The 27,288-nt window shown below is 39.9% G+C and overlaps 6 protein-coding genes across 7 annotated transcripts; 2 read left to right on the top strand and 4 right to left on the bottom strand.

Moving 5' to 3' along the window:
* Positions 1-2,802: 2,802 nt before the first annotated feature.
* Positions 2,803-5,198, bottom strand: LOC128198016 (uncharacterized). The gene is made up of 2 exons (XM_052889867.1): positions 4,553-5,198; positions 2,803-3,587 (listed from the first exon to the last, which is right to left on the bottom strand). The coding sequence occupies exons 1-2, from the start codon at positions 4,746-4,748 to the stop codon at positions 2,827-2,829; spliced, it is 957 nt and encodes a 318-aa protein (XP_052745827.1). The 5' UTR covers positions 4,749-5,198; the 3' UTR covers positions 2,803-2,826.
* A 1,896-nt stretch (positions 5,199-7,094) lies between these two features.
* LOC128199520 (uncharacterized) lies at positions 7,095-10,882 on the bottom strand. The gene is made up of 2 exons (XM_052889493.1): positions 9,083-10,882; positions 7,095-8,038 (listed from the first exon to the last, which is right to left on the bottom strand). The coding sequence occupies exons 1-2, from the start codon at positions 9,190-9,192 to the stop codon at positions 7,132-7,134; spliced, it is 1,017 nt and encodes a 338-aa protein (XP_052745453.1). The 5' UTR covers positions 9,193-10,882; the 3' UTR covers positions 7,095-7,131.
* A 1,724-nt stretch (positions 10,883-12,606) lies between these two features.
* On the top strand, positions 12,607-22,749 carry LOC128199523 (uncharacterized). Its single transcript, XM_052889497.1, has 2 exons — positions 12,607-12,898; positions 14,149-22,749. Exons 1-2 carry the CDS (start codon positions 12,727-12,729, stop codon positions 14,841-14,843), a joined length of 867 nt encoding a protein of 288 aa, XP_052745457.1. The 5' UTR covers positions 12,607-12,726; the 3' UTR covers positions 14,844-22,749.
* On the bottom strand, positions 12,922-15,147 carry LOC112049627 (uncharacterized). The gene is made up of 2 exons (XM_052889488.1): positions 14,858-15,147; positions 12,922-14,016 (listed from the first exon to the last, which is right to left on the bottom strand). Exons 1-2 carry the CDS (start codon positions 15,145-15,147, stop codon positions 13,134-13,136), a joined length of 1,173 nt encoding a protein of 390 aa, XP_052745448.1. The 3' UTR covers positions 12,922-13,133.
* Positions 15,163-15,627, bottom strand: LOC128199629 (uncharacterized). Its single transcript, XM_052889866.1, has one exon. It carries the CDS (start codon positions 15,625-15,627, stop codon positions 15,163-15,165), a length of 465 nt encoding a protein of 154 aa, XP_052745826.1.
* Positions 15,435-22,749, top strand: LOC128199516 (uncharacterized). 2 transcript variants are annotated; one of them, XM_052889479.1, is made up of 2 exons: positions 15,435-18,134; positions 18,537-22,749. In XM_052889479.1, the coding sequence occupies exon 2, from the start codon at positions 20,506-20,508 to the stop codon at positions 21,829-21,831; it is 1,326 nt and encodes a 441-aa protein (XP_052745439.1). In that variant the 5' UTR covers positions 15,435-18,134; positions 18,537-20,505; the 3' UTR covers positions 21,832-22,749. The 2 variants fall into 2 exon arrangements, with proteins under 2 accessions (XP_052745439.1, XP_052745438.1); XM_052889478.1 differs by having other exon boundaries at positions 15,435-18,708; positions 18,919-22,749.
* Positions 22,750-27,288: the final 4,539 nt, after the last annotated feature.

The following is a 27,288-nucleotide window of genomic DNA, read 5'->3' as shown; positions in this document are numbered from 1 at the left end:
GTCTTGTAAATCCACCGCGCATACCACTGCGCCACGGAGACCGTCAAAAATGGATTGGGGAGGCAAAAAGGAAATACCTTTAAGTTATTGAGATGAATAAGCTTCTCCGTATAGGCTAATTGTTTTTACAAGTGCAGTAGATAACATAAGCAATTGCATTATAAAATGGTCTTTGATATATGTTTGAAGTTTTTTTTTAATCTCTATTTTAAGGAGCTGAGTCCATTTTGGACTATGCCGCTCCGTAAAGCCGCCTTTATAACAATACTAATCTTATAATTTAATTAATTTGCTTAATACTTTTTCTATAAAGCTGTTCCAGCGCCCTGGCCTCCTCTGACTGAGGATGTGCCAGTGCACGATTACAGCCGCCAACCTCTTTTAGTGCAGACAATCATAGCAGTACTTCCCGTCGCACTGCCTCTTTTCTAACACACTGCAACAACACGTGGTAGATGTCTTCTGGCCTGTCAAAGTCTGGGCAATTTGGTGACGGAACTTTTCCCATCAATTCAAAAGTGATTACAACAATAAGAAAACTAATGTCGAACAAAGGTTATGATTCACAACATTTCTCAGGACAACTTAATTGACAAATCAAAGTGTAACCAAAATAAGACCCTAGAATGGCAGAGAATGACCTTGAGTGAGGTCACGCACTTGTGAACGATGTGTGTAGGGTTAAAGGCGCTTTTGACAGATATCTAACACTACCCTTTCCACTCATTTCACTCTCCCCACCTATCCCATAACAATTTACACAACAAGTGATGTGGACGGCTCGAACGCCACGAGCACACTGAACCCGTCCGTACCGCAAGTCGTTGCAACGCGGCGATAAAATCAGGAAACCAAACGTGTTAGTTGGAGTCCTTTCGGCTAAGAAAGCAGTTGTTAATCCAGCTACTAATAGGTACTTGTTGGATGGTACGAAACCATATACCTTTATATTTATTTGTAAGTATTAAAGGTTTAAAATAAAAGACTTAAAAGAGTTTATCCTTTTATTATTAGTTAATCATTATGTAACCACACAATAATGCTTAACTTACTTTAATCTAAAAAACCTTTCATGAGTGATCCTTAGTCTGCAAGTAGGTATAAAACTCATGGGTTTCGTCGTACAGTGGAATTCATAATCGTTGTAGGAAAGGGACTCCGTTAGGAGTATTAAGTGTTCTGTGTTGTAATCCCTAAGATGATTCAGATGCTAAGTGTCGAATTCAACCCCTACGCGTTTCATAGACAAAAGAAACCCTCATTCGACAGAAGTTGGCGATGATGTTGAATCACCGTCAAACCAAACAGTCCTCTGGCATTTTTTTTTGTTGTTATTTGTTACTCGCCTAGTGAAAAGGGATTTGGAATGCGATTTAAGTTTTTTGAACAATATAACGACCGGGGGATTTACGGGGCGCTGTGCGGGCTGTCTTCGCCGTGAGCGCGACGGTGCCCGCCTTTTTATTCCGGGCCTCCCGGCGGTAGACCGGGCAGGCCGAGTAGTTTGCCGGGTGGGCTCCGCCGCAGTTTGCGCACGTGGCCGGCTCTTCGCGCGGCCGGGGGCAGTCTCTGGCGCTGTGCTCGTCACCGCATCGAACACAGGCTTGACGGCGGCTGCTTGCAGTTGAAGCTCGCGTGCCGAAAGCTCTGGCATTTGTAGCACTGAGAGGGGCCCTTCTTTCCACTCCACGGCTCTATCTTAATGCCAGTCATGTTGAGCATTTCTGTTATGGCCCAGATCTGCGATGTCGCATGCTGATTCCGTTTCAATACGGCCAGGAAGACGCAGCCCGGTCTGTCTCTCCTGGCGTTGATGGGCCTCGCGAAATCTACCTCAAATCCCCTGTCCTTGAGGTCTTCAGTGATTTCGTTCACTGAGGTGTCCACTTGGAGGCCACGTATTGCCACTTTGAGCCGGCGCTCTGCAGGGAGGCAATACGTGAACCACTGGATTCTCTCCTTTGCCTCTAACGCGGTCAACCCACCTTCTCCCATGGCCATTTCAACCTCTCGGTTATTTGGGCCGAATCGAGGGAGGGCGATACTTGCTCCCGGTACTTGCTCTGTGCGTGTTCTCGGGACGCCTTCTTGACTCCCTACAAGTTATTTCTCTTTTCGTTCCATGTCCCTTTTTCTTCACTCTCCCCCTTCTGGGGCTGGACGACACACGACGTTGAGATCCCTATGCCCGCCGCGGTCCACGCCTGATTCTGCATCACCTTCGACTATTGTGGTCCACGGTCCAGAGCGCTCCGCCTCGCGTGCCACCGATGCGCGAACTCCCGTAGCTTGCCGAAGTTGACCGCCGAGCTAACGAGATCCCGATAGTACACCGGTCCCGCCTCTTCTCTCACGATCCCTTCTAACGGCCCGTTCACACATGGGAGTCCGTTTTACTGGTACATTTTTAACGGATACGTCATAAATTTATGCTCTGTTCACACATAGGCACCGTATAACGTTCAACGGATCCGTCATTACTGGATGCGATGTGTGAACAGAAAACTCGCAGTATACCGCCGCTATTCTACAAGGATGGACGCTGTCGTGTTGTATTGGTACTATCGTCGGAGAAGGAAGATTCGACGTTATTGGCAGCATCCACTTATGGCCCAAAGATCTAAAGAGGGTGCTTACAGTTTACTTATGAGTCAGTTACGAGGTGATGAATCGAAATTTTTCAATTACTTTCGTATGTCGATGTCTACTTTTGATGAACTTCTTAAACTATTGGAAAAGGATTTAAAAAAGCAAGATACTCGTTGGAGGAAAAGTATCTGCCCAGAAGAAAAACTAGCGATATTTTTAAGGTACGTACTTTTATTTTTAAAACTCAGACAGATCTAACGTAGCATCACTGTATACAGATTGTAATGGCGATAGTGCACTATCAGTAGACTGTGGTCTGCTAGCATCACTGTATACAGGTTGTACTGGCGATAGTGCACTATCAGTAGGCTGTGGTCTGCTAAAATAGCCCTGGGATTGATAGTGACTAGCACCAGATGTTTGTGTATAGGCTGACCAGTCATAAGTTGACTGGCCAACTCTTCTACGTTTAATATTTTGTAATAGGTTTAACACCCCTGACTGGAATTCCAAAGTTTGGTCATCATCAAGCAAAGCCAAGGACGGCAAAATACCTTTGAAGAACGATAAATTGCGATCATCCTGCTCAATTTTCTTCGGTTTTATCTGATAGTCAATGTAGGACATCATTTTGGCATCAATTTCATTAAAATTTCTTTTGGCTGGTGCTCTGCGTTTTGGCGGGGGGGCTAGATTTTGTTTGTCCTTTTGACTGTCATTGTCAAGTTGTGTCATTGCAGTAACACTGTCATCTTCGTTTGTAGATTCATTCGATGTCGTGGTGTCATCTTCGATGTGTTCATTAGTTTGTTTAGCAGAGACGCTTTCGTGCGTTTCACCAGCAGCAACTACTTTTTTCAAAAACAGCATCTGATTATGGTATTTGTAGGGCTTCGTGTTTGAGACAGCGGAACCAGACGTCTTGCAATTCTTTTTATCTTTTAGTGTTCTCACCCAGGCATCTCTCATCTGTCTCCACTTTTTCATAACAAGTTTTCCTAAAACAAGTAATAAAACAATTAATTTTATTTTCAGGTATGCAGCATCCGGGTGTTCATTTAAAGATCTTCATTACACCTATCGCGTTGGTGTATCGACTGTTAGCAACATTATTAAAGAAGTTTCAAGATGCATATGGAACAATTTAAGTGTAAAATTTATGCGACTTCCTACATCCGTCGACGAATGGGAACAGATAGCAAGTGGATTTAACAAAAAAGCTAATTTTCCCCACTGTCTCGGAGCTGTCGACGGAAAACATATCCGACTTAAAAAACCACTAAATAGCGGTTCACTGTATATCAATTACAAGGATTTCTTTTCCATCATATTATTAGCGATCGTAGACTCCGACTATCGCTTTGTATACGTTGTACGTAGCTCGGATCTTATGGAAAAGAATGCGATTCATCAATATTCAAGGAGACAACATTTTGGAAAATGATGCTAGACGGCAGTCTACAAATACCAGCACCATGCCCATTAACAAGAGACTCAGAAACGCGAGTTCCTTATGTGGTCATTGGAGACGAAGGTTTCGGATTACACGAAAATTTACTAAGACCGTTTGGCGGGACGCATCTGGACAAAAATAAGCGAATATTCAACTATCGTTTGACTAGAGCTAGGAGATACGTTGAATGTGCCTTCGGTATCTTAGCTAATAAGTGGAGAATATTCCATCGGCCTCTAGACATCGATAAAACAACAGCTGTATGGACTGTTAAGGCATGTACTATTCTACACAACTTTATAAGGGACAAGGAGGGCTCAAACAGTGATAATAACGTATCTGAAGAATTTAGTTTCGAAAACCTACCCCATGAAGTAAGAACACGAGGTGGTAATACTGCTAATTTAGTTCGAACAGAATTCGTGAACTATTTCATGTCCAAAGCTGGATCAGTTCCATGGCAGGATGAAGCTATTTAGAATGTAATTAAATAATAAAACAGACACTTACCGAACTCTTGTCTTTGTCTTTGTTCCATAGCCTCAAAATCCTCCATTAGAATAATGCATATTTCTCGCCAACCTGCAATACTTGCAGTATTGTCTTTGTATTTATCCAGCGTCTTGTCCCAAAGGACTGGCCTATCTTCCACCAAACTAATTAACATTTCCTTGTCTATTAACTTTTCCCACTCCTTGGTTGACATGGTTGATCAGTGATTATAATAATTATTACACACAATGGACGCGCGCGTTCTCTAGGAATGTACAATGGAAAATAGTCAAACAACTCGCATCACTCCCCCTCCTACACCCCGCACACACCGCCCGCCACGCACACAGTATCAATCCGTTAAAATTCTACGTATCCGTATATTTTTACTGTTCCGGCGTCCAGTATTCGATGACAAAACGGAATGTCATTTTTTTACGGAACGATATTTTTTACTGTATACAGAATACTGTGCCATGTGTGAAGTCGCTCATACAACTACATACGCCATCGACGAAAAAAAAACGTACACGATAAACGGAACAGTAAAACGGAGACATGTGTGAACCGGCCGTAACATTGCACTCCGGAGGTCCTCGTACTCAGCACATTCCCACAGGACATGGTAGAGGTCTTCCTCCGCCAGCACACACGCGCAGTCACCAGACTCCCTGAGGCACATGTCACGCAGACGCTTCCGGAAGAAGCCGTGACCCGTCAGTATCTGCGAGGTCTCATAGTCCGGCGCGACCCAGGTCGCCCTGAGTCAGCCAGCCACGTCCGGGAAGAATCGACGAAGTTCGCTAAATTTAGTCTCATTCGCCCATCGCTCCTGCCACAAGCGGGTTATGCCCAACCCGATATCCTGCTTGCGCCGGCTCCACTCCCTTTTGGCCGTGGTACTACGCGCCGCATCCAGCCTGGCAGCACGGATCACCTCGAGGTCTGCCGGCAACACGCCCGCCAGAACGGCGAGCGCGGCGGCGCTGTTCGAGCGGTAGGCCTTGGTCAGAAGGACCAAGGCCGGCCTTTGGGCCCTGATAAGGGTCATCCGAACGGCGTAGAGCGTCGCACTCTCTGCCCAACACGCCGCAGCATACGTGACCGTCGCTACAAAGGTGCCGTAGTAGAGGATCCGCAGCGCAGGGTACCTAACACCCCAAGAGGTGGTAGATACACGCGAAATCTTGCCGAAGCAGTTCGCAGCGCGCTCACCAATCGATCGCGCATGCTCGGCGAAGAATTACCGAGCCGATAGATTGGAGCTCGTTGTTCACTCGGTCCAACAGCTCCAACTTTGAGCAGGTCATTAACGCCCGTTTCTTGGCCCCTTGCTCATCCTCCGAGTCAGAAGTCGGCTGCGACGGAGTTGCAGCGGTGATCTGGCGGCGCTGCATCTGCGGCGCCGGTGGCGGGGGCGCCTGCATACCAGGTCGGCACAAGCGCACCTTTTCAGTCGGCTGGTGATCCCCCGGCGACGTGAGTGGGCGCTTCAGGGCAGCAGTAGGCGGCTGAGGGCGACCCGAAGCAACGGTTGGCGTGATCGCCATGTCATCTTCTGGTCTGAGCGCTGCAAATCCTGAAGGCGGGGTCCGAGAGAGGGCGGCACGCGGGGTAAAGGGAGACCCCGCAGGCCCTCCGCGATCCTCCTCTTCACTATCCATAGCGCGCCTTCGTGCAGAGTCCAAGTGTTAGGCTGCGCAGAGTTCGTGTAACGAAACGGCCGAACCAGACGAAAGTTGGTCCGACTCAGTGTCTACCAGCTGCCAAAGTCAACTTCAACTTTAACGTCACTGTCACTGTCAACGTCAACGTCACCGCGACTGACAATGTCACTGCCAATGTCACTATAACCTAAAAACCACGTGCGAACATGTGCGTCGCACGTGGTGGCCTAAACTAAGCGCGAGCTCCATCGAGCGGCTGCGGGCGGGCGGGAGGGCGAGGCGCGCACTAGGGTTACCTTAGTACGCTTTTGCCCGGCGTCTAGGTCGTCATCCGAATCCTCGGACCGAAGCCTCCGTTGAGGTCTGTCCTCATTGGGCATGATCGCGGGCTGCTTCGGCGGCTTGACTATACCGTAAGGCCGGGTTCCCACTACGCCGGACCGGCAGATCTGCCGCGCCGGTAAATCTGCCGGAAGAGCTAGTGGCTGTACAATTTATATGAAGCTATTCACATTATCCCGGGTCCGGCATTTCTACCGAACGTTTTGTCACTACGAATTGCCGGTAGAACGACCGGGCCCGGAGTAATGTGAACGAGTTTGTGCCGGTATCTGTCCCCCGCTCGCCCCGCTCGTGCTCCCCTCGCCCCGCCCGTGGTCCACTCACGTCATTCGGCTCGCATGTTCTGGTTAAAGTAGACGTTTAGCATGGATATTCAAGCAGAAACTTTAATTACGCTTGTCCAAGAGAGACCTGTTCTGTGGGATAAGACCGAAGACGTTTATAAAGACAAAAACTTAAAGTTAGCAGCATGGCGTGAAGTATGTTTAATACTGAAACCAAACTTCGATGAACTGGATGAAAAAGAAAGAAAACAGTACGGTGAGTTTTTAATGTTTTATTGATAAAATGTAAATGCATTGACAAATTTTATTTTATAGCTGCTGCCTGCCACGGAACGGAACCAATATCTGAAACAAAATAATTAGTAAATAATGTCCGTATAGCGTTGGCATTAGGGCCACCTCGACTCGACACATTTCGATTCATGGGTGTAGTTTCTTGTTCTTGTCTATGTTCTATATTTTGGTAACTTTCAAAATTTATACCATCTTTTTCTCTTACAAAATTATGTAAGACTGCACAAGCTTTAATTACTTGAATTGCTGTGTCTACGTTGAGATCTATAGCTCGATGGATTATTCGCCACTTATTTGCCAGAATACCAAAAGCGCACTCAACATACCTTCTTGCTCGACTTAGTCTATAGTTAAAAATCTTTTTATCAGTATTCAAATGTGTACCTCCATATGGACGTAGGAGATTAGGTGTTAAAGCAAAGCCTTCATCGCCAACAAGTATAAACGGTAATTCTTCGTGCAAGTTTTCATGAAGCGGTCTAGGCTTTGGTACATTTAAAGTACCATCATTGATCTTTTGCCAAAATGTACTATCCTTTAATATACTAGAATCGCATTCCTTGCCAAATGAGCCCACACTAATAAAAATAAATCGGTACTCTGAATCGACAACTGCCATTAATACAAAAGAATAATACTCCTTGTAATTAAAGAACATAGAACCACTCTTGGCTGGTTTCAAAATTCTGATATGTTTGCCATCTACTGCTCCAAGACAGTGAGGAAAGTTGGCTTTTCTTTCGAATCCTGAAGCGATGTCCTCCCATTCTCTCTCAGTATCAGGCAGCTTAAGGAAATCTGTCTTTAGGTTTTCCCAAATGACGTGGGTCATTTCTTTTATTAGTTTACTTATTGTCGAAACGCCTACTCTGTATGAGTAATGTATTTCTTTGAATGAACATCCTGAAGCTAAATATCTGAAAAAAAAAGTATTTTTTGTTAATACATTATTACTTTATACGTCACCAAGAAACAAATTGTATTGTTTTATGATATTTTTTTATTGATTTCAGGAAAACAGGTTTCAACTAAATGGAATAATATACGAGATTCGTGGCTTAAGACAGTAAAGAAACAAAAAGATGAGTCTAAATCTGGATCTTCGACCAAAAAGACACGAAATTATGTATATCACGAGCAATTAATGTTTTTGAAAAAAGTCTCCGAACCTCGACCACCACATGAGTCAGTTTCAAAAAAAGCAAGAACCGAGACTGAAGTAGGCATGGAATCAGATTTTCGTTCACCTTTAATTAAAGATAAAAAAAAATGATAATAAAGAGATAAATGACAGGATGGTAAAGTTTTTGGACTCCAGAATAAACCCAGAAAAGGAAAACCATCATCTATCTTTCTTCAAAGGCATTATACCAATCTTGAACACTTTAACTATCGAAGAGACTTTAGAATTTCAAGCTAGCGTCATGACAATGTTGCAAAAAATTAAAAGTAGGAATTATGAGAGACCAAATTACGGACATTGGCGTGATTCATATAATCAGATAACCGGACCAGATCAGTATTCTGGATACTACACACATAATAGCGTCAATCAACAGCCAATACCTACGCAAGATCAACACTACCCTGGATACTCTACGCAATATAATAGTAGCAACCAACAGGCAACAACATCTATACCATCAACTTCATCTCAGACATCGAATCCGATTCCAGCTTCGCCATCAGCATCTAGTAATCGTTCCATACATTCCCAAGACTCAGATTACTTAGATTTTGAAGGGATTTAAGTTTGAGTACAAATAAATACTTAAATAATTGTTTGCATTTTTAATTCATAATGATTATCAAATACATACACCCTCCCACACACACACATTATATATATTCACATTCATGAAACAAACATACATAGCAAACATTCATTCATTCATACAGTCTTAAGTAGGTACCTACGTCAAAACTATTATTACGCAATCTAGTGCATAAAATAATCTTACCTTAGACATATGGCTAATCTTTGTTCTGGGCAAATACATTCTCTGAAACTTGTATCTCGTACTCTTATGTCTAGTCGTCCCAGTAAATCGTCAAAAGTGGTTGCTGTCATTCGAAAATAATTGAAGAACTTGATTCGTCTCTTCTGAGTTCACCCATTAATGTTTCAAATGTTCCAAGTGAAAATCTTTTCCGTAAAATAGGGTGTACCCAATGTTTTCTTTTATTTTGCCTTCTATTAAGATACCACCACAACACAACAATTTCGTCGTCCATTGTGCGCGCAGGTCCAAATTCAACTGAGGACTGTCCGAATTTCTTCCGGGATCCGATGTAATGTGAACACTCTGTCCGGTGTCCCATATATTCCCAGTCAGATATTGTGTTGGGTAATGTCATAAACTCCCCATGCAAATTGTTCCAAATAGCATTCGTTACTTCCTTAATAATGTTACTGATCGTAGACACTCCGACTCGGTAGGCGTAATGTAAATCCTTGTATGAACACCCAGAAGCCATATATCTGCAAGTAAAGGACATGGCCGAAAAGTGACATTGCGTTTACACGTACTTAGCAAGTGTATTTATATAATAAAAATAGAAAGATGAATTAACACATAATTCTTAACCTCTCTGAACTTCTCAGTTTTTATTTAAAAATAAAAAGATTGCAATATGAATTCGTCCACATCCAAGGCTTCTGTCCAAAGAATACTCGCGCTAATTTTAAGAACTACTGGTCCGATTTGAAAAATTCTTTCAGTGTTAGATAGCCCATTTATCGAGGAAGGTTATGGCATATATATAATCCCCGTATTCTTACGGGAACGGGAACCAGGCGGGTGAAACCGCGCGGCGTCAGCTAATAATCAAAATAAAATCCATACCATGCCTAAATGACTTAGGTGTAGTATCGTGTAAATAACTACATACACATCAATTTTTTTATATGTTTATACGTCTGGTTATATAGAGAGCAACCAACTCATGTTATTAATGAAGCACTATAAAACCTTTTAAAAAAATAATCTGATTTAAACAAGTTCATAGGTATTTTAGCACTGTACCACAGTAGATATACTGTACTGCTAAACATGTAACAATTATTTGTAGGTAGGCGTTATAGATAATAATAAACGAAGATGTACCTACCTTTTTTTTGCCACATAGAGATCTACAGGTAGGTAACGTACTACACCGCTAAATCGCTTGGGGATACGTCTCGTCGTCTCAATAATTAGCCACTACTAATACACCTATCTACCACCAGATCAGAACTTCAGGCCTATTTTGTATATACATTTTAGTGGTTTTAGTAGGTCACATTTTCAGCGTTGGATATTTTTCTCGGTGTACGATTCTGAATAATTCGATAAAAATGTGGCCTACTATTACTTAATCCATGTCAGGTTACCGTAATAATTCTCAACATCTGTATGATATTGTGAAGCGTCATAAGTGCTTTACTATCAGAAGAATTATTTATTTATACTATAAATAAATAATTATTCTTACTTATAAATCTTGCAATACCTAGAGCTCGTCATTATTTGGAAGACGAGCCTACGACGGTCAGCGGTCAGCGAGCCAGCGCGGTTCACCATTTTGCAATGCAACATAGTACATAGAAGCGGACGTTTCGCGCGAAATAAACATGACATGTTTAAGTCTAGTCTGTTGTAATGACAACTTCTGCGAGTTTAATATTTATAGTAATTTAATATACCAATTTTTAGCATCATAAAATACCAAATATCATTTGTGTAAATTGAAATTAGTAACTCATACAAAAATCGGCCATGTCCTTTAATTATATTTTTCAGCTAAATCGATCGTAAAGAAGTGGACTAATATTAGAGACAGCTGGATGAGGAGTATTAATGAGAAAAAGAAATCAAAAAAATCAGGATCGTCTGCGACATGTCCGAGAGCCTACGTTTATCATCGTCAAATGTTGTTCTTAAAAAAAATTGTGTCGCCAGCTGACACACATGATAGTGCAACTATTGTTACACCAAACCCAGCAGACGATAGTACAGCCGCTACAGTTACATCAGATGTTACCCATGACAGTGCGATGGCTCAGGACAATTTATTCGGTGAAGATGTCGCAAATAATCAAGATGCTACAGATGAAAGTCAACAAGAAATTGATAATGAAAATTTAGTAGGTGGTTCAAAAAGAAAAAAAAGCAAACCGTCGAGGCAGAATTTAAACGTGTTTGATAAGAAAATGAGTGAGTTTATAGATTATCAAATGGAATGCAACAAGAAGGAAGAAATGAAAGAAGACCGTAATTTGTTTTTCTTTAAAAGTCTACTTCCATCATTGGCAACGCTAAACGATAATCAAACATTAGAATTTCAATCAGGCGTCTTAAATTTATTGCAAAATATAAAGAACCGAAATGAATGGTCTCCTGCACACTCATCAACATACAACTATCAACCAAATGTGGCACAATCACAAGGCTATTTTACATCGCAGTACCAAGCATCACCAGAGTCTCAAAGTATTCAATCGAATGCTTCTGATTTACCAGACTTTCATAATATGTAGTTGGGAAACTTCAAACTGTGTACCTACCAAGCGATTGTCTATAATGTCTTAATCATATTTTTAATAAATTTAATTATAATAAAATACAGTATTTCAATATTACCTTATACATATCGCTAATTTTTCTTCTGGTCTAATGCTTTTCCTCATATTTGTATCACGCTTTTTCAAATCTTTTTCCACTTTTTTCAAAAGATTATCAAATGTAGGTATAGTCATTCTAAAGTAGTTAAAAAATTTTTGTGGATCATTTCTTAACTGCTGCATTAGAGTTGTAAAGGCACCAACTGTTGATCTTCTTTGTACTATTGGGTTTAACCACAATCTTTTTCTACGACGCTGACGGCGATAATACCAGTATAGTATAGCAAGACTGTTCACGTCCATCGCTTCCAAATCAACGTGAGGAACTGTGCGCGCTCTTGCTAATAAAAGCCGGATGGTGAGTTCACACGAGATCCCGATACGAGGCCGTCGGATACGGCCAAACAAGATGTGCTGTGTGAATACAACATTCGGTTTTTCCAGATCCGATGAAAATAAGATTCGGCAAATCGTGTCTCCGTGTGAACGTACCGTTATGCGTGAGAAGTAATTCTCGAGTTTCTCGATCGATGTCGCCTTCTGTTTCTTCTCTGGTTTTCCCAGAGAGTGATATCAGATTCTCTATAAATCCTTCCCTCTCTCTTTGGAAGGCTGGGGCCATCTCTGGGTTTGGGTGGGTTTGGAAGCATGTTTCTTCGTCCAACTCTTTACGGACATTCACATCCGCGCCGTCGTCTAGGCTAGGCATAGACCGGGCGGGACACGGTTCACTGCCACTTTCACTCGCTAACACTAAGTGGTAGTTCAGACACGGCGGATTCCGCGCGGTTTCAAACAGCGCGGTTGAACCGCGCGGATCCTAATTACATTAGCGCCTTATAAATCGTTCATACCTGTCCGCACGGATTGACAATCCGCGCGGCTCCCGCCACTCAACCGCTAGAAAATGAATTCGCGCGGTCGCCGCTCGGTTTTATTTACTTGACGTACCTAGAGGGCGTTCAGTTGCTCCGCGGAAGCCGCGCGTATCGGACGGTGACAATGGATCGCTTCGACACCGAGCTATTCATCGATGAGGTGGAAAAAAGACCTGCTTTGTGGAACATCCAATGTGCAGAATATTCTAACAAAACGATTAAAAACGGAGCTTGGCAGGAGCTGGTGGAGATTTTTGGAGAAAATGAGGATTCTTTGGAAAAGAAGGTTCTTTTTGGTCAGTAGACATTTAATTATACATTTTACCAGGGTAGTTTACATGTTTTGTAATAGACAGCCCACCCCAAATAACTGAAATGTGTATAACGTTGTTTGGCGGTACGTAACGAGCGCGGGAAAACTATCACGTTACCACAGTAACGTATAGCTATTAACTGTAATATGTACAACCCACCAACGCGACGCGCCATCTTGAGTTTAGTTATTTGGCGCGAACTGTAACAATTTTAATTTCATATTTTCGTGTCTTGCCATTCTACACGACCCTCATTCACAAAGTAATTAGCATATTTGTCTCTAATGTTTAATGATGATGGTGTACCCCTTCCTGCATGTAATGTAATAAGATTACTCATTGGCGCAGTATGTAAAGTATCTTCATACTGTATACCATCTCTAGTTCTAACAAAATTGTGTAGCACGCAACAGGCCTTTATTATGTCTTCGGCAAAGTCTATATTCACGTTTATAGGCCTATGAAAAATGCGCCACTTGTTTGCCAGAATTCCAAAAGTGCATTCAATAAAACGTCGAGCTCTTGATAACCTGTAATTAAATATTTTTTTTTCGTATGATAGCCCTTTACCTGCATAGGGTCGCATTACATTTTCGGATAAACCAAACGCTTCATCGCCAACTATGACGTATGGCAATGGTTTAGGATCTGTTTCAGATATTGGTTTAGGTTTTGGTATGTGTAATGACTTTTCTATTAACCTTTTATAAAATGCTGAATTTTTAAAAATTGCAGAATCACTACTTTTTCCGTAAGATCCGATATCTATGAAAGTAAAACAATAGTTACTATCACAAAGTGCCAACAGTACTATGGAAAAAAAAGTTTTGTAATTATAATACAAAGAACCCGAATCTTTGGGTTTTGTAATCCTTATATGCTTGCCATCTATGGCGCCTATGCAATTGGGAAAATTTGCATATTTTTCAAAATCTTTAGCTATTTTCTTCCATATATCTTCGCTGGGTTCAGGCATGACGTTTTTTGTGACTTTTTCCCACAGAGCTTCACATACTTCACGGACAATTCCTGTGATTGTAGATTTGCCAAGACGAAAGTTGTAATGTAGTTCTCCAAAGGAACAACCAGTACCCAGATATCTGAAAAATAAAATATTAATCTGTATCGTTTTGAAAGTCTGCCGGGTCCGCTAGTTAAAGCATAATGAGTGTCTTGAATTACCTAACCGCTACTGTATTTATATTTGTTAAAGATAGTGATTTCTGTTCCAGGTGTATCATTACAAAAAAAATGGAAGAACATTCGTGATGCTTATAATAAGGAATTCAAGAAAGGCAAATCAATTCCTTCTGGTTCTGGTGCATGTAAAGGTTCAAAATACATGTATTTCGACCGGCTTTCTTTTCTTCAGAAGACGATAGAAAACAAAGAAACTATCACAAACATAGATGAAGCCAAAAATGAAGAAATTCGGAACATTGACCAAAAGCTAGATAATTTTGTAAATGCACGTGAAATACAACCGGTACCCAATAAAAGGAAGAAAACTAAAATTACTTCAGAAGAGCGATTGGCTGACATATTAGAAAATAGTATTGAATCAAGAGATAAAATACAAAGACAAATACAAGAAAGTATGTCAAAGCAAGATGATGATGATAAACTTTTTTGCATGTCATTGTATAAAGAGTTAAAGAAAGTTCCAGAAAATAAACGATTGGCTACTAAAATTGAATTGCTCCAGGTAATACAGAAAGGGCAGAAATTACCATCGCCTATTCATATCACGAGCCAGCAAAACACGCCTAATGCAGTATTTTGGCAAAACCAACAATATTCAAACCCACAAGGATATTTCACTGGATATTCTACAATAGTACCAGGAGAGTCTCCATCGCCTTTATCATGCAATAGCACTGACGATTCACAGTCTTCTATAGTACAAAATATATATTCTGACGTATAAAATAAATATCTTACCTTAATGTGATCACGAGTTTTTCTTCTGGGGACACGCTTGACCTCATATGGGTATCATTAGATTCAATTTGTTTACTCATCATTTCTAATAATTCATCAAATGAATTTATCGACATTCTCAAATAATTGAAGAATTTTGGTTCAAAACTTCTTAATTTTGGATATAAAGTCTGAAACTGACCATGAGTAAACCGATCGCGTAATATTGGATGCACCCAATACTGCCGTTTCTTCTTTCTTTCTTTTTTACGGAGCAACAAGTACACACATATTGCTTCTTCGACTTCCATGATTGGACTGTCACCCTATGCGAATAACGGCACTCCGCATGTACATCCGCGCCTGTCTGAACACTTGCGTTTAGAACCGCGCGATTTGCATCCGCGCGGAATCCGCCATGTCTGAACTACCACTAACTCGCGGTCGGCGGGCGCGAAAGCGGAGCGTGCGCGGCGGTACGACGCGGCGGCGGGCGCAGCTTCCGACGGCGGCGCGGCGGCGGGCATTAGCGCCAGCGGAGGCGCTGTGCGCGGAACACTCGGATTTGAGTTCTCACGAGAGAACGGCGGCACGGGCGCAGGCACAAGCGGGCGGCTTGGCGGCGCGACTTGAGAGGCGTAGCTCGCGCGGGCGAGACGCGGCGTGTTCGCGGAGGAGGACGCGCGGCTCGGAGGCGCGTAGGCGGGCGCGCGGCTCGGTGGCGCGCGGGCCAAGAGGCGGGCGGCACCCGATGTCTCGCCCTGCCGCGTGGACGCAGCGGCGATCAACATTGGTTTCTGAAAGAGCTGCTTTTTTTCCAAATTAAGCACTGGCGGTTTTGTGTTTGGGCAATTTTCAGGTGGTAAATATCGTTTTATTAATTCTACTTGGACATCTTTAGGCAGCTCATTGGTTAAAATGTGCGTCCACCTCGACGCCACATCCTTCTGCAATTTTTCTCCAAAGGAGATTCACGCTCCATACATTTCTGGGCTCTTTTTTGAAGTGCCGGCCAACAAAAAAAAAATGGCCCGACTCGTTAGAATTAGCCATTTGGAGCAATAGCTAATATGGCATAAAAGTTGTAGGAGGGCTCTGAACCAAGTTATACAGGTTCGACGATTCGTTATTTCCATACATTTTGTCGATTTTCAAAAGTGCCCGCCAAGAAAAGAAACTCATACGTATCGTTAGAACTGGCCATTTGGAGCAATAGTTAGTACGGCACAAAGGTTGTATTTCTAGTTTTTTTTTTTTTTTTTAAAGTTGACAAAATGTATGGAAATAACGAATCATCGAACCCGTATAATTTGGTTCAGAGCCACCTGAAAACTTTTATGCCATTGTAACGCCGTAGATTTTTATTTTTAGTGGTTAAAGGGGAATGTCTATTCCCGGCCCAGACCTTTCGTCCCCGCCCCCCACTTTGCATAAAACTAGAAAATACTTGATAATTTTTGTTTAATAATGAATAAATTACTTTATCCATAGCGGTTTGCTATAACTTTCCCCAAAAAATAAGTTTCACAACGATATTTGACAATATTATAGTTGTTGTATGACATTTTTGAAGACACGAACATGAACAGTGTTGCCAGCTAAGTGATTTATTTGGTTTAATCAATATTTTAACCGAATAATAATAATCGATCTTTTTCTACAACAAAATCACCTGGAAAAGCAAAAGTTGTAATAGATTATAATGTTTTTGATAATAATATCTGCCTCACTCTTTAAAAACCATTGCATAGTCGACATTATAAAACGTTTCTTGATATCAAAGTACCTATTATATTTTTCGCAATAACCAACCACTAAGAACTCAACTGATTTTTTTAGTTTAATCGATATTTAAATGGATAATAATAATAATCGAGCATAACATTAGGAACCTAGGATCACTGCGTAGAAACATTACCAACTGCGCCATTTAAATACTATCTATACTAATATTATAAAGCTGGAGAGTTTGTTTGTTTGTTTTTGATTGAACGCGCTAATCTCAGACACTACTGGTCCGATTTGAAAAATTCTTTCAGTGTTAGATAACCCATTTATCGAGGAAGGCTATAAGCTATATATTATCTCCGCATTCCTACGGGAACGGGGATATATATAATATAAGTAGTAGCGCAAGCCCGTAACTTCGGCGCGTGCAATGCGGTTTTTCACGATCGGCCAACGCGCAAGCTACAGCTATACTAAGCTGATATAAATAAGTGGTCAAAGTGGTCTTAATAGTTGATATTCAATCCCTTTCTTCCGATAACTTTTTCCTTTCATCCGATCTAACTAAATCAAATTCTATATATTTCTATGTATGTATAAATAGTATACATATTGTAGATAATATATTATGTTTACATAATACATTGACATAAAATTGCAGGCGTCCGCAATTTTGTCCGGGTGAAAACGCAATATCATGACAAACTACTTGTATAAACCTTCTTCTTGAATCACTTTATTTATTATTGAAAACCAATAAAAAACCATTGCGTCGTGTAAAAGATGGTGAAAACAATGACGTGTTATTCTAGTAATAAAATTATTCAATTAGAAATCGATACGAAGTTATTCGATTTTTCGTGTTTCGTATGGCAACATCGATTTGACTTTTGGACAGATAATCTGTTGATGTCAATAATTGTCAATGTCATTCTCATTTTATTAATTAATTAGATAATGTCATTGAATTAATTTACTGATTTTGTCTGTTTTCTGTTTACCTTCAGTATTTTTTGAACCGAATTATAATTTTTCAAACCACAGCTATAATATAAATAAAACTTGCACGAAGTTAAATTCGAAATTCGAATAATGTTGACCCTGAACCGGAAAAATTGCAAGTTTATTTCAGCTCTCAGATGTAAATACAAGAGGACATTTACGCTGCATTAATCAATGTTAATATCAATATTAAAATTATTATAGTTGGCATCAATTGTCAATAAAATGTCACGAAAATACGAATACATTCTGTTTGAAACATGCTCGTAAACAAGTACACAGCAGGTGCAGGCAGCATAAATAATGTTTGATCCATTTTTAATGTGAAAAACGATTATTATTCATAAGAAATAATATGTATAACTTTAATAATTTTTGTCATGTTATTGTGTCAAGTCACAACAGAGTGTAGTTTCCCATATAAGTGTTGATGTGTCGCTCAGTGTATTTTTATGACTAACCAATATTACTGTATTTAAAAGTACATTTACTGTGTAATTACTGGCATAGAAGGCATAACATCTAGTCAGATGTAGGACAGCACATAGGTTTTCTTGCATTGTTGATGGTTTGTTCAAGCAATATTTAGTGCATAGAAGTATTATAGTATATTTATCCTACTTTCCTGATTAATATTAAATGTGAACTGTGAGTTTGTATGTCAGTTTGATACATTTTCACACCCTAAACCAATTTTAAAACAGTAATAAATTGTGCATACTAGAGAATTATCTTAATTCTCAGCGTGTGTGAAGTCTGCCAATCCGCATTGGGCCAGTGTGGTGGACTATTGGCCTAACCCCTATCATTCTGAGAGGAGACTCGAGCTCAGTAGTGAGCCGAATATAGGTTGATGATGACGACGAATAAATTGTGGAATAACATAACATTATTAAATCCACTAAGTAAACCAATTTTAAAACTCTGATTAAATTATTTGCTGGATTTTAATATTTTATTACTATTTCAGTTATCCAGCGTCATCCCAAGTTTGTCAAAATTGCTGGAAAACGACTGATAAAGCAGCATCTTGCTCAACTGAAGAACGGAAAATAATTATGTAATAGCGACAAACACTCCAAATCGATGTTGTTTTCCTCGCTGTAATAATTCCAACAGGCTAACTGTTATGAACTATATAGGTAGGTACATCTATTTTGTCAATTTAATTATTATGTGCCTCATTAGTATTGTTTTCTCTTACAATCAATATACAACACAATCTTGAACCATTTTACAAATTGAAGATTTTGCTTCATTATTAAAAATAATATGAGTATGTATAATAATCATTTAGATTAAGAAAATATTTAACAAACACCATACAGTTTATCTATATCTTGGCTTAACAGAAACATTTAAATTAAATTATAAAACACAAACAACAGCCGGGACAATTCATTTATTTACAGTGCTTGTAAACTAAGCCTTGGTTTTGCAAACAAGCACTTTTGAAATAATAAGGTTGACTATTTGTCCATCTCCAGACAGACAGACAGACCTCATCACCAGATAAGAAGACAAGTTCTGCTGAGGAGAGTCAGCAAGAAACTCAACAGTCACTCTTTTTTAGAAAAGTAATACAATATTATAATTTACAATTGTTAACATCATTACAATAATTTCTTCTAGTAGAAGCTGATCCAATGGCCTCCAAGTAGTGCCGTGCACTTCATACATGCATTAAAGTACTGCATATCCTAAGAGTTGTCTTCATTAGTAAATACAGATTTTTCCACTTTGCTTAATTTTATTACTAGTGCATACCCTGATCGACAACGATATGCACGCCACTGCCTGGTTGGTTGGTTGTTTCATTTATTGATTTATTTGTTAAGCTTGTTGGTTACATAAAACAATAAATCTATTCATGTACAGCTTTAATGTTACTTCATCTCCGGTGTACTTTTTGAGCAGTGAGAGTGATAAAATAAAATATTTTTTTTATGTCTAGCAAACTTTTATTAAAAAAATTATTTAACCAAATCCTTATTTATACATCATATTATCATCTCCATATACTTTTATGGGGGGGGCGTAACTGGGTTTCTTGGGCCAAAGTTGTATGGGCTGGTGGACATTCTCCTTTGGTTAGGTTTGTTTCGAAAGGCAGCGACATCAATGAATTTCGTAGAGATTACGAGGTCCGTCGCAAGATGGCGCTTATATTAAAGTGCTCAGACGAACAAATATGGGCAGTTAGTTGGAGTTTCATAATCTGTGTGCTGGGCTCAGACTAAAGAATATGGACAAGTAGTTGGAGCTTTATAATCTGTATATAGACTTAATATATGGTTAGAGGAATTCCATAAGTAACGAAAGGTATGTAATCCGAAACCGACTTAAAAAACAAATTTTACATATTATCTGTGCAGTTTGTTGGTTGTATTCTGGAAGGGGAATGAATCGGTAACTTTACATTAAAGAGTAAATTAATATAATGGGAAAAGAGAACCCTCTTGAGGATGATTTATGCAAACAAGAAAGATAGCGCCATCTGGTTTTTGGCCCAGTAAACTTACATGTATACATACATGCCTATACTTCTATACTTCGAATAAAACGTTACCGTAGTATTTAAAATACGAGATGCATAGTTAAAGTAACAAGTAAGTGTTACATGCCGCTCCGCTCGTCGCTCCGCCCGTATTGGACTCGCGGCCTTATTCAACACGTGTACGTAACTAGACCGCTGATTCGGCAAATCGCACGGGTGCATAGTGACATGGAAAATTACGACACTTCTTCACTTACGCTCGAAGACGTCGTTAGTTTAATTAATTTGTAATTTTTATATTAATAAATTCATTTTTAAGAACCAAGAACTCTTTCTTCTGGACACTCCTGCATCGGCGAACGTAAATTGGTGGAGGTATTGGTGAGTTGTTAGTGTGTATTGTATTAACACTCGTACAGATTTTGGGGTGACCGATTTTGGGATGGGGGCGGAATCGCCGGGGGACACCCCGGATGCAATGGATACGTCAGTGACCCAAGAGAGAAGTAGGAAAAGAAATGCTGAACCGATAAATCAAAATACAACCACAAAGCGAGTTATCACTAGCTCAGAGAATCTAGACAGAACGTATGGTCCCAACGACTTGGGTCCGTTCATTGTCCACATCACACGAATCGAACCTGATCCGGCAGCCGGATTATCTCTAAGACCTATCAAAATTGGACTTCTTCTCACTAAGAACAACATTGAGAACATTGTTCGTGATGGTGTTAAGTCAGTAGGTAGAAATAGAGTTTCAATCGAATTTAAACGAGGTGAAGATGCTAACACATTTCTACAGCATAAATGCCTAAATGGTTGTAAGCTTAAAGCTAGTATCCCTGCTTTCAATGTTACAAGAATGAGTCTCGTCAGAGGCGTTCCTAAGGAGTGGTCTATGGTGGAACTCGTAGAATCTCTGGAATTACCCGAGAATTGTGGTAAAGTCCTCAAAGCGAGGAGACTCAACCGCAAAATAATTAATGAAGGTACTCCATCTTGGGTACCTACTCAATCTGTTGTCCTCACATTTAGTCGTCAAGTTTTGCCAAAACATATATATGCATATTATACATCAATGGTTGTTGAAAAATATCTCTTACCCACAATACAGTGTCACAGCTGCTGTAGATTTGGCCATGTTAAATTACAATGCAGAAGTAAACCCAGATGTTTCAAATGTGGTCAGGAACATTTTGGAGAAAGCTGTCAGTTAACAGGAAATGCTTTGTCCTGTATCCTGTGCACAGGCAAACATCAGGCTACATATAAAGACTGCCCAGAACACCAATGCCAACGCAACATTAATATTAATGGTTTCAGACGCGGTTTATCTGTGGAATCCAACCTATCAAATTTTACCTCGGATCTCATAACTGAAGTGGATAAGGGGCAGCAGATCGATGCTATTTATACTGATTTTAGTAGCGCATTTGATAAGGTGGACCACCAAATACTCATACAAAAGCTTTCACAGTATGGATTCGGGAATCCTTTGATAATGTGGTTTAAATCATATCTGGATCAGAGGCCTCAGACTGTTGTGGTCAATGGTTATGAATCGGAAACATACAACGCTAGATCCGGGGTACCACAGGGTTCTCACTTAGGGCCCCTGTTATTCTTGGCATTTATAAATGACGTCACGATGGAGATAAAACATTGCAAATACTCCTTGTTTGCTGATGACCTAAAAATTTATAAAACAATAAACTCGGATGCTGATATTAGGCTAATACAGGATGATCTTGATAGAGTAACAACTTGATGCAACGTCAATAAAATGACTCTCAACGCTGATAAATGTTACCACGTAAAATACTCCAGGAAGAAAAAACCACTTGTCTCTAGTTACATGATCGGTAGTGTGGTACTAAAAGAGTTACAGGAAATTAGAGACCTGGGAGTTACTATTGACAGCAAGTTAACTTTTGTATCACACGTAAACAACATTGTTAAAATAGCCGCGAAAGTACTAGGGTTTATCAGGGGCAACACTAAAGGGTTCTCCCAGAAAACTAAAATTGTGCTTTACAATGCGTTTGTGAGAAGTTGTGTTGAGTTTGCCAGCGTCATCTGGAATCCATCATATAGTGTCCACTCTCAACGCATTGAATGCATTCAGCGTGCCTTCACTCGACACCTTGCGTTCCATGCTAGTGGTATTTCACACAGGCAACCATACAACCAACGACTTGCCAAGTTTAAAATGATGTCTCTTCGCAGTAGGCGAGAAATACGCGACCAATGTTTTTTACATAACATAGTACATTATGAGGTGAAGTGCAGCAACCTACTTGACCGGGTCTGTCTTTCGGTTCCGATTAGATATCCCCGTCATTGCAAGAAGCGTAAAACATTTCATATCCCTTTCGCTAGAACACATCTCGGAAACCAAGCCCCCGTTGCTCGTATATGCGCAAAATATAATGAACTATCACGTTCTATACCTGGCATCGACATATTTTCCAATTCTTAGTGTCTTTAAAAAAAAACTCACCGATCATCTGTCGGTGAGTTCTTCCCCATAATAATTAAGTTAAGTTATATCTGTTATTTTGTTCCTTGTGTGGTATTTGACTGTTTACATGTTTTTTAGTTTTTAGTGAATGTTGTGTGCACTTGTCATAGATGTACGTATAAGTCAATGTGAGCTAGTTATATATTATTTGTGTATGTCTCTATATGTATATTGTAAGTGTACGTAAATAAATAAATAAATAAATAAATAAACATTAAAATAATGATGTCAGAAAATAATATATCATATATTGAGGCCGCAAATATAGTTCCCCCAGTGCGCAAAGCTTACTCCTATGCTGACATCTCAGCCACAATGTTCGCCCCAGTGCAGGAGATTCCATTAAATAGGCCTCCTGTACTGAACCCCAGCAAATCCTATAGGAAAACTACTTTCTCTTCACCACGCCCCAGACCGCCTCCCTCCAAAGGCTTCAACAAACAAGCCCATAGCGCTATTGTTAATCCCCCCTCATTTTCCTCACCCAATGGAAGTGCTCTGCACAATCAAATTAAGTTCTCCACAGAGGACCTCATTGAAATAGTAACAAGCTTAATTAATAACTGTGTGCTGAAACCTCACACAAACATACCGAACAACGTTGCTCAAAAAATAGAAAAATTTACTTCCCACTTTAATGTTCATAATGGCTCAGATAGTCCAATGGAACAGCAGGAGTGTTAAAAATAAAAAAATCGAAATAACCTCACTCATAAAACACCACCATCCCGTCATAGTTGCCCTCTCTGAGACATGGCTGAGGCCTGAGTCTTCTTTCAGAATTCCGGGCTTCGCCTGTCTTCGGGATGACAGACATGATGGACATGGTGGTTGTGCATTACTCATTAAAAAATCCCTAGTATATTCTCAAATTCCCCTGTCTATAAATTCACAAAATATTAACATAGTTGCAGCTCGAATTTTAAATAAAACATTTGTTTCTATCTATATACCTTATCCTAATAATAATATCAAAGATGAATTAGTATCTCTGCTCCTTCAACTCCCTACACCTCTAATCTTATTGGGAGATTTTAACTGCCATCACATCTCTTGGGGCTGCTATTACAGTGGAAACTCTCTGTCGAGATGTCACTCTTACCTTTAAGTCATCGCCATGTACTCGTTTTTTTTTTCTCCAAATTATAAATTACATTATTTGTTGTATTTTATAAATCTATACTAATATTATAAAGAGGTAAAGTTTGTAAGTTTGTAAGTTTGTAAGTTTGTAACAATTTTTTGAAATGGGGTAATCTTCGGAACTACTGGACCGATTTTAAAAATTCTTTCACCAATAGAATGCTACGTTATCGGGGAGTGCTATAGGCTATATTTTATATTTATATCATATATAACTACTGAGATATCGCGGGTTTTCTCTTACAGGTCAGACCGAAAAACTTACTTATTCGCATGCGCTGCCTCAACCATTGCGTATAACTGAAATAAATGTATGGAGGCTTTTTGAACCTTTAAAAGTTCTACAAAAAAGTCCGCGACACCATATATCTATCTTTTATATTTTAGCAGATATAGTACCTTTAGTACTTTAATAAATTATTTAAATTTTAAACTAAGGTTTACGTCATTATTTACACAACTAAACTTAAATCCTTATCAAAATAAATTATTTAATAATCACAAAGATATTATAGAGATAAGATTTGCCCTTTACAGTATGTTAATTAGTTATATAGTTTCGGAGATAATACAAAATTTCTGAAAGTCGCAGAAATGCCGCTATTTGACGCCCCGCGGTTTCAATTACGTGGTTCCCGTTCCCGTATGAATATGAGGACCAAACATAGTCTATGACACTCGCAAATAATGTAGCTTTCTATTGGTAAAAGAATTTTCCAAATCGGTCCAGTAGATCCAGAGATTACCCCCGACAACCACACAAACTTTACCTCTTTATAGTATTAGCATAGAAGTCGCTTGGGAAATTATAGTCTTTTTGTCATTGCACCACGCACAAAAGGCTGGACCAATTTTGCTGAGGGTAGGGATAGGATAGAGGTAGGGAAGGGGTAGAATAGAGGTAGGGTAGGGGTAATTTAGGGAAAGTGTAGGGTAGGGTAGGGTAGGGTACGGATAAGGTAGGGGTAGTGTAGGGTAGGGGAAAGGTAGAGGTAGGGGAAGGATATGGAACGTATAGGGTAGGGGAGGAGTAGGATAGGGGTAGGGTAGGGTACGGGTAGGGTAGGGATAAGGTAGGGGTAGGGAAGGGTTAGGGTTAGCGGTAGGGTAGGAATAAGGTAGGGGTAGGGTAGGGGTAGATTAGGGGTAGGGTAGGATAGGGTATGGATAGGTTACGGGTAGGGTTAGGGTAGGGTAAGGTGGGGGGGAAGGAAGGGTTAGCGTTAGCGGTAGGGTAGGAGTAAGGTAGGGGTAGGGTAGGGTAGGGTTGGGTAGGTTTACGAGCAGGATAAGGTAGAGGTAGAGAAGTTTACATCAATTTTTACGCGGACGAAGTCGCGGGCGTCCGCTAGTGTTAAATATTATTACATAAATGTGATTCAAGCTCATGAAGAAGTTTTATTGTCTATCTGCCCCCGTGCCAAATTAGAGCATATTATACCTAATATTATTAAATTGCAACTGTACATTTTGATTACAGGTTGTTAGAGGACCAAATTTGGAAATTCTTGACATTGTTGCTCGTTGGCCTGGGCGAGAACATGATAGTCGAATCTTTTAACTCTAGATCTACAGTTACAATAAAATTAGTAGAAGGTTTGATACAAGGAGTTTTGTAGGCGATAGTGTTTATGCAAGTGAACCTTATTTATTAACCCTACTCCCAATTCTACTGATGAAAGATATAATAAAGCTCAGGTAAAAACTAGGAATTCTGTATAAAGGCTCTTTGGATAATGGAAAAAAGATTTCCTTGTCCGCACAAAATAGAATATGTGCCCACAATTATAGTAGCTTGTGCAGTTTTGTATAATTTTGCTATAAAATATAAAGATCCTGAGCCTCCAGTCAGTAATTCCTAAAAGAATAACGCCCCAACCAAATGAAACACAAAGTTCATATAGTGTTCCAGGATTTGCTGTAAGACGAGGAATTATTACAAGGCATTTTTCATATTTTTTTTACCATACCTTTAATTATATGTTTTTGGCCTCTCTAGAAGTGCAGCTAGTTCTATATTATGACGAATTTTTATATTAAGACGAAATGCGTATTTTCTTCATATGGGCCATATATCAGTAAATAGGCTCAATTATAATTGGGGTACAGATAAATTTTTTAATTTGCCTTTTAAACTATTCATGTCCCGGGACCGATTTCTGTTAATACTTCGAAATCTAACGTTTCCGATAGTAATTCATACAGTGACACTGAGCCTAATAGATATTGCAAACCAATAATAGATTTTTTCAATTCACTTACAAAAACTTTAGTCAATCCACCAAAAAATTTAACAATTGACGAGAGTGTTGTACTGTGGCGAGGACGATTAAGAATTAGACAACTTATTAAAGGCAAAAGGCATAAGTATGGAATTAAATTATATGTATTTACAGATACAAATGGCATAACGCAGAAAATGCATATGTATCGTGGATCAGATGATGCTTTACTTAAAGGCAAAGGCCATGCTGATAAAGTAGTAATGATGCTTTTTTTTATTTTTTATTCTTCACAAGTTAGCCCTTGACTACAATCTCACCTGATGGTAAGTGATGATGCAGTCTAAGATGGAAGCGGGCTAACTTGTTAGGAGGATGAAAATCCACACCCCTTTCGGTTTCTACACGGCATCGTACCGGAACGCTAAATCGCTTGGCGGTACGTCTTTGCCGGTAGGGTAGTAACTAGCCACGGCTGACGCCTCCCACCAGCCAGACCTGGACAAATTAAGAAAATCTCAATCTGCCCAGCCAGGGATCGAACCCAGGACCTCCGTTTTGTAAATCCACCGCGCATACCACTGCGCCACGGAGGCCGTCAAAAAGGAGGTGTTTATGGAAGATTACCTAAACACAGGGCGCTCTCTATACAGACAACTTTTACAACAGTGTGACACTAGCAGAAAAGTTGTTGCAACAACGTACATATTTAACAGGCACGCTTAGAGCTAATCGAGCAAGGAATCCAGTGATAACTAAGTCGAAGATCGCTAGAGGTACATTGCTTACTAGATATAATGCACGTGGTGTATGCGTCACCAATTATAGGGATAAAAGGAATGTATTGATGATTTCGACTGAACATCACTCTGATTTCGTTGAATCTAGTAACAGTCATGGTCAGGTTAAACTGAAACCAAAAGTTATAGTAGAATATAACAAATATATGAATGGTGTTGATCTAAAAGATCAAATGCTATCATATTATCAGTCATATAAAAAGTCAACCAGATCATATAAAAAAATAGTAATACACGTAATGGAAGTTATGAACTGTTTCAAGATGTTCAATGAAAAAAAGAAACGGTCAGGTTACAATAGTAGATCCATGTCATTTTTCGATTTCCGGCTAAATGTAGTAAAAATGTTATTAAAAAAGTTTGACACACCGACTGACAGACTAACTGAGACTGAGGTATCCAATAGACCTACTTCATCATCGCAACGCGTCCAATACAATAGCTTACTTGCCTAAAAATGATAAAAACAAAACCAAAAGAAAAGACTGTGCGCACTGCTTAAAAAAGTGAAATATTCGCAAAGCAACGTTATTTTATTG

This window comes from Bicyclus anynana, chromosome 26 (genome assembly GCF_947172395.1).
Source record: "Bicyclus anynana chromosome 26, ilBicAnyn1.1, whole genome shotgun sequence".
Taxonomy (NCBI): Eukaryota; Metazoa; Arthropoda; class Insecta; order Lepidoptera; family Nymphalidae; genus Bicyclus; species Bicyclus anynana.
Note: the sequence above shows the minus strand (reverse complement) of the source record. Positions and strands in the feature narration are given on the sequence as shown.

Coding starts and splice junctions, on each gene's coding strand:
- LOC128198016 (XM_052889867.1), bottom strand. CDS start 4,748: ATGTCAACCAAGGAGTGGGAAAAGTTAATAGACAAGGAAATGTTAATT. Junction 3,588..4,552: donor AAGACAAAGACAAGAGTTCG/GTAAGTGTCTGT, acceptor TACTTGTTTTAG/GAAAACTTGTTATGAAAAAG.
- LOC112049627 (XM_052889488.1), bottom strand. CDS start 15,147: ATGGAAGTCGAAGAAGCAATATGTGTGTACTTGTTGCTCCGTAAAAAA. Junction 14,017..14,857: donor AAACTCGTGATCACATTAAG/GTAAGATATTTA, acceptor TTTATTTTTCAG/ATATCTGGGTACTGGTTGTT.
- LOC128199516 (XM_052889479.1), top strand. CDS start 20,506: ATGGGGGCGGAATCGCCGGGGGACACCCCGGATGCAATGGATACGTCA.
- LOC128199629 (XM_052889866.1), bottom strand. CDS start 15,627: ATGTTGATCGCCGCTGCGTCCACGCGGCAGGGCGAGACATCGGGTGCC.
- LOC128199520 (XM_052889493.1), bottom strand. CDS start 9,192: ATGACAGCAACCACTTTTGACGATTTACTGGGACGACTAGACATAAGA. Junction 8,039..9,082: donor AGATTAGCCATATGTCTAAG/GTAAGATTATTT, acceptor TTTTTTTTTCAG/ATATTTAGCTTCAGGATGTT.
- LOC128199523 (XM_052889497.1), top strand. CDS start 12,727: ATGGATCGCTTCGACACCGAGCTATTCATCGATGAGGTGGAAAAAAGA. Junction 12,899..14,148: donor GGAAAAGAAGGTTCTTTTTG/GTCAGTAGACAT, acceptor TTTCTGTTCCAG/GTGTATCATTACAAAAAAAA.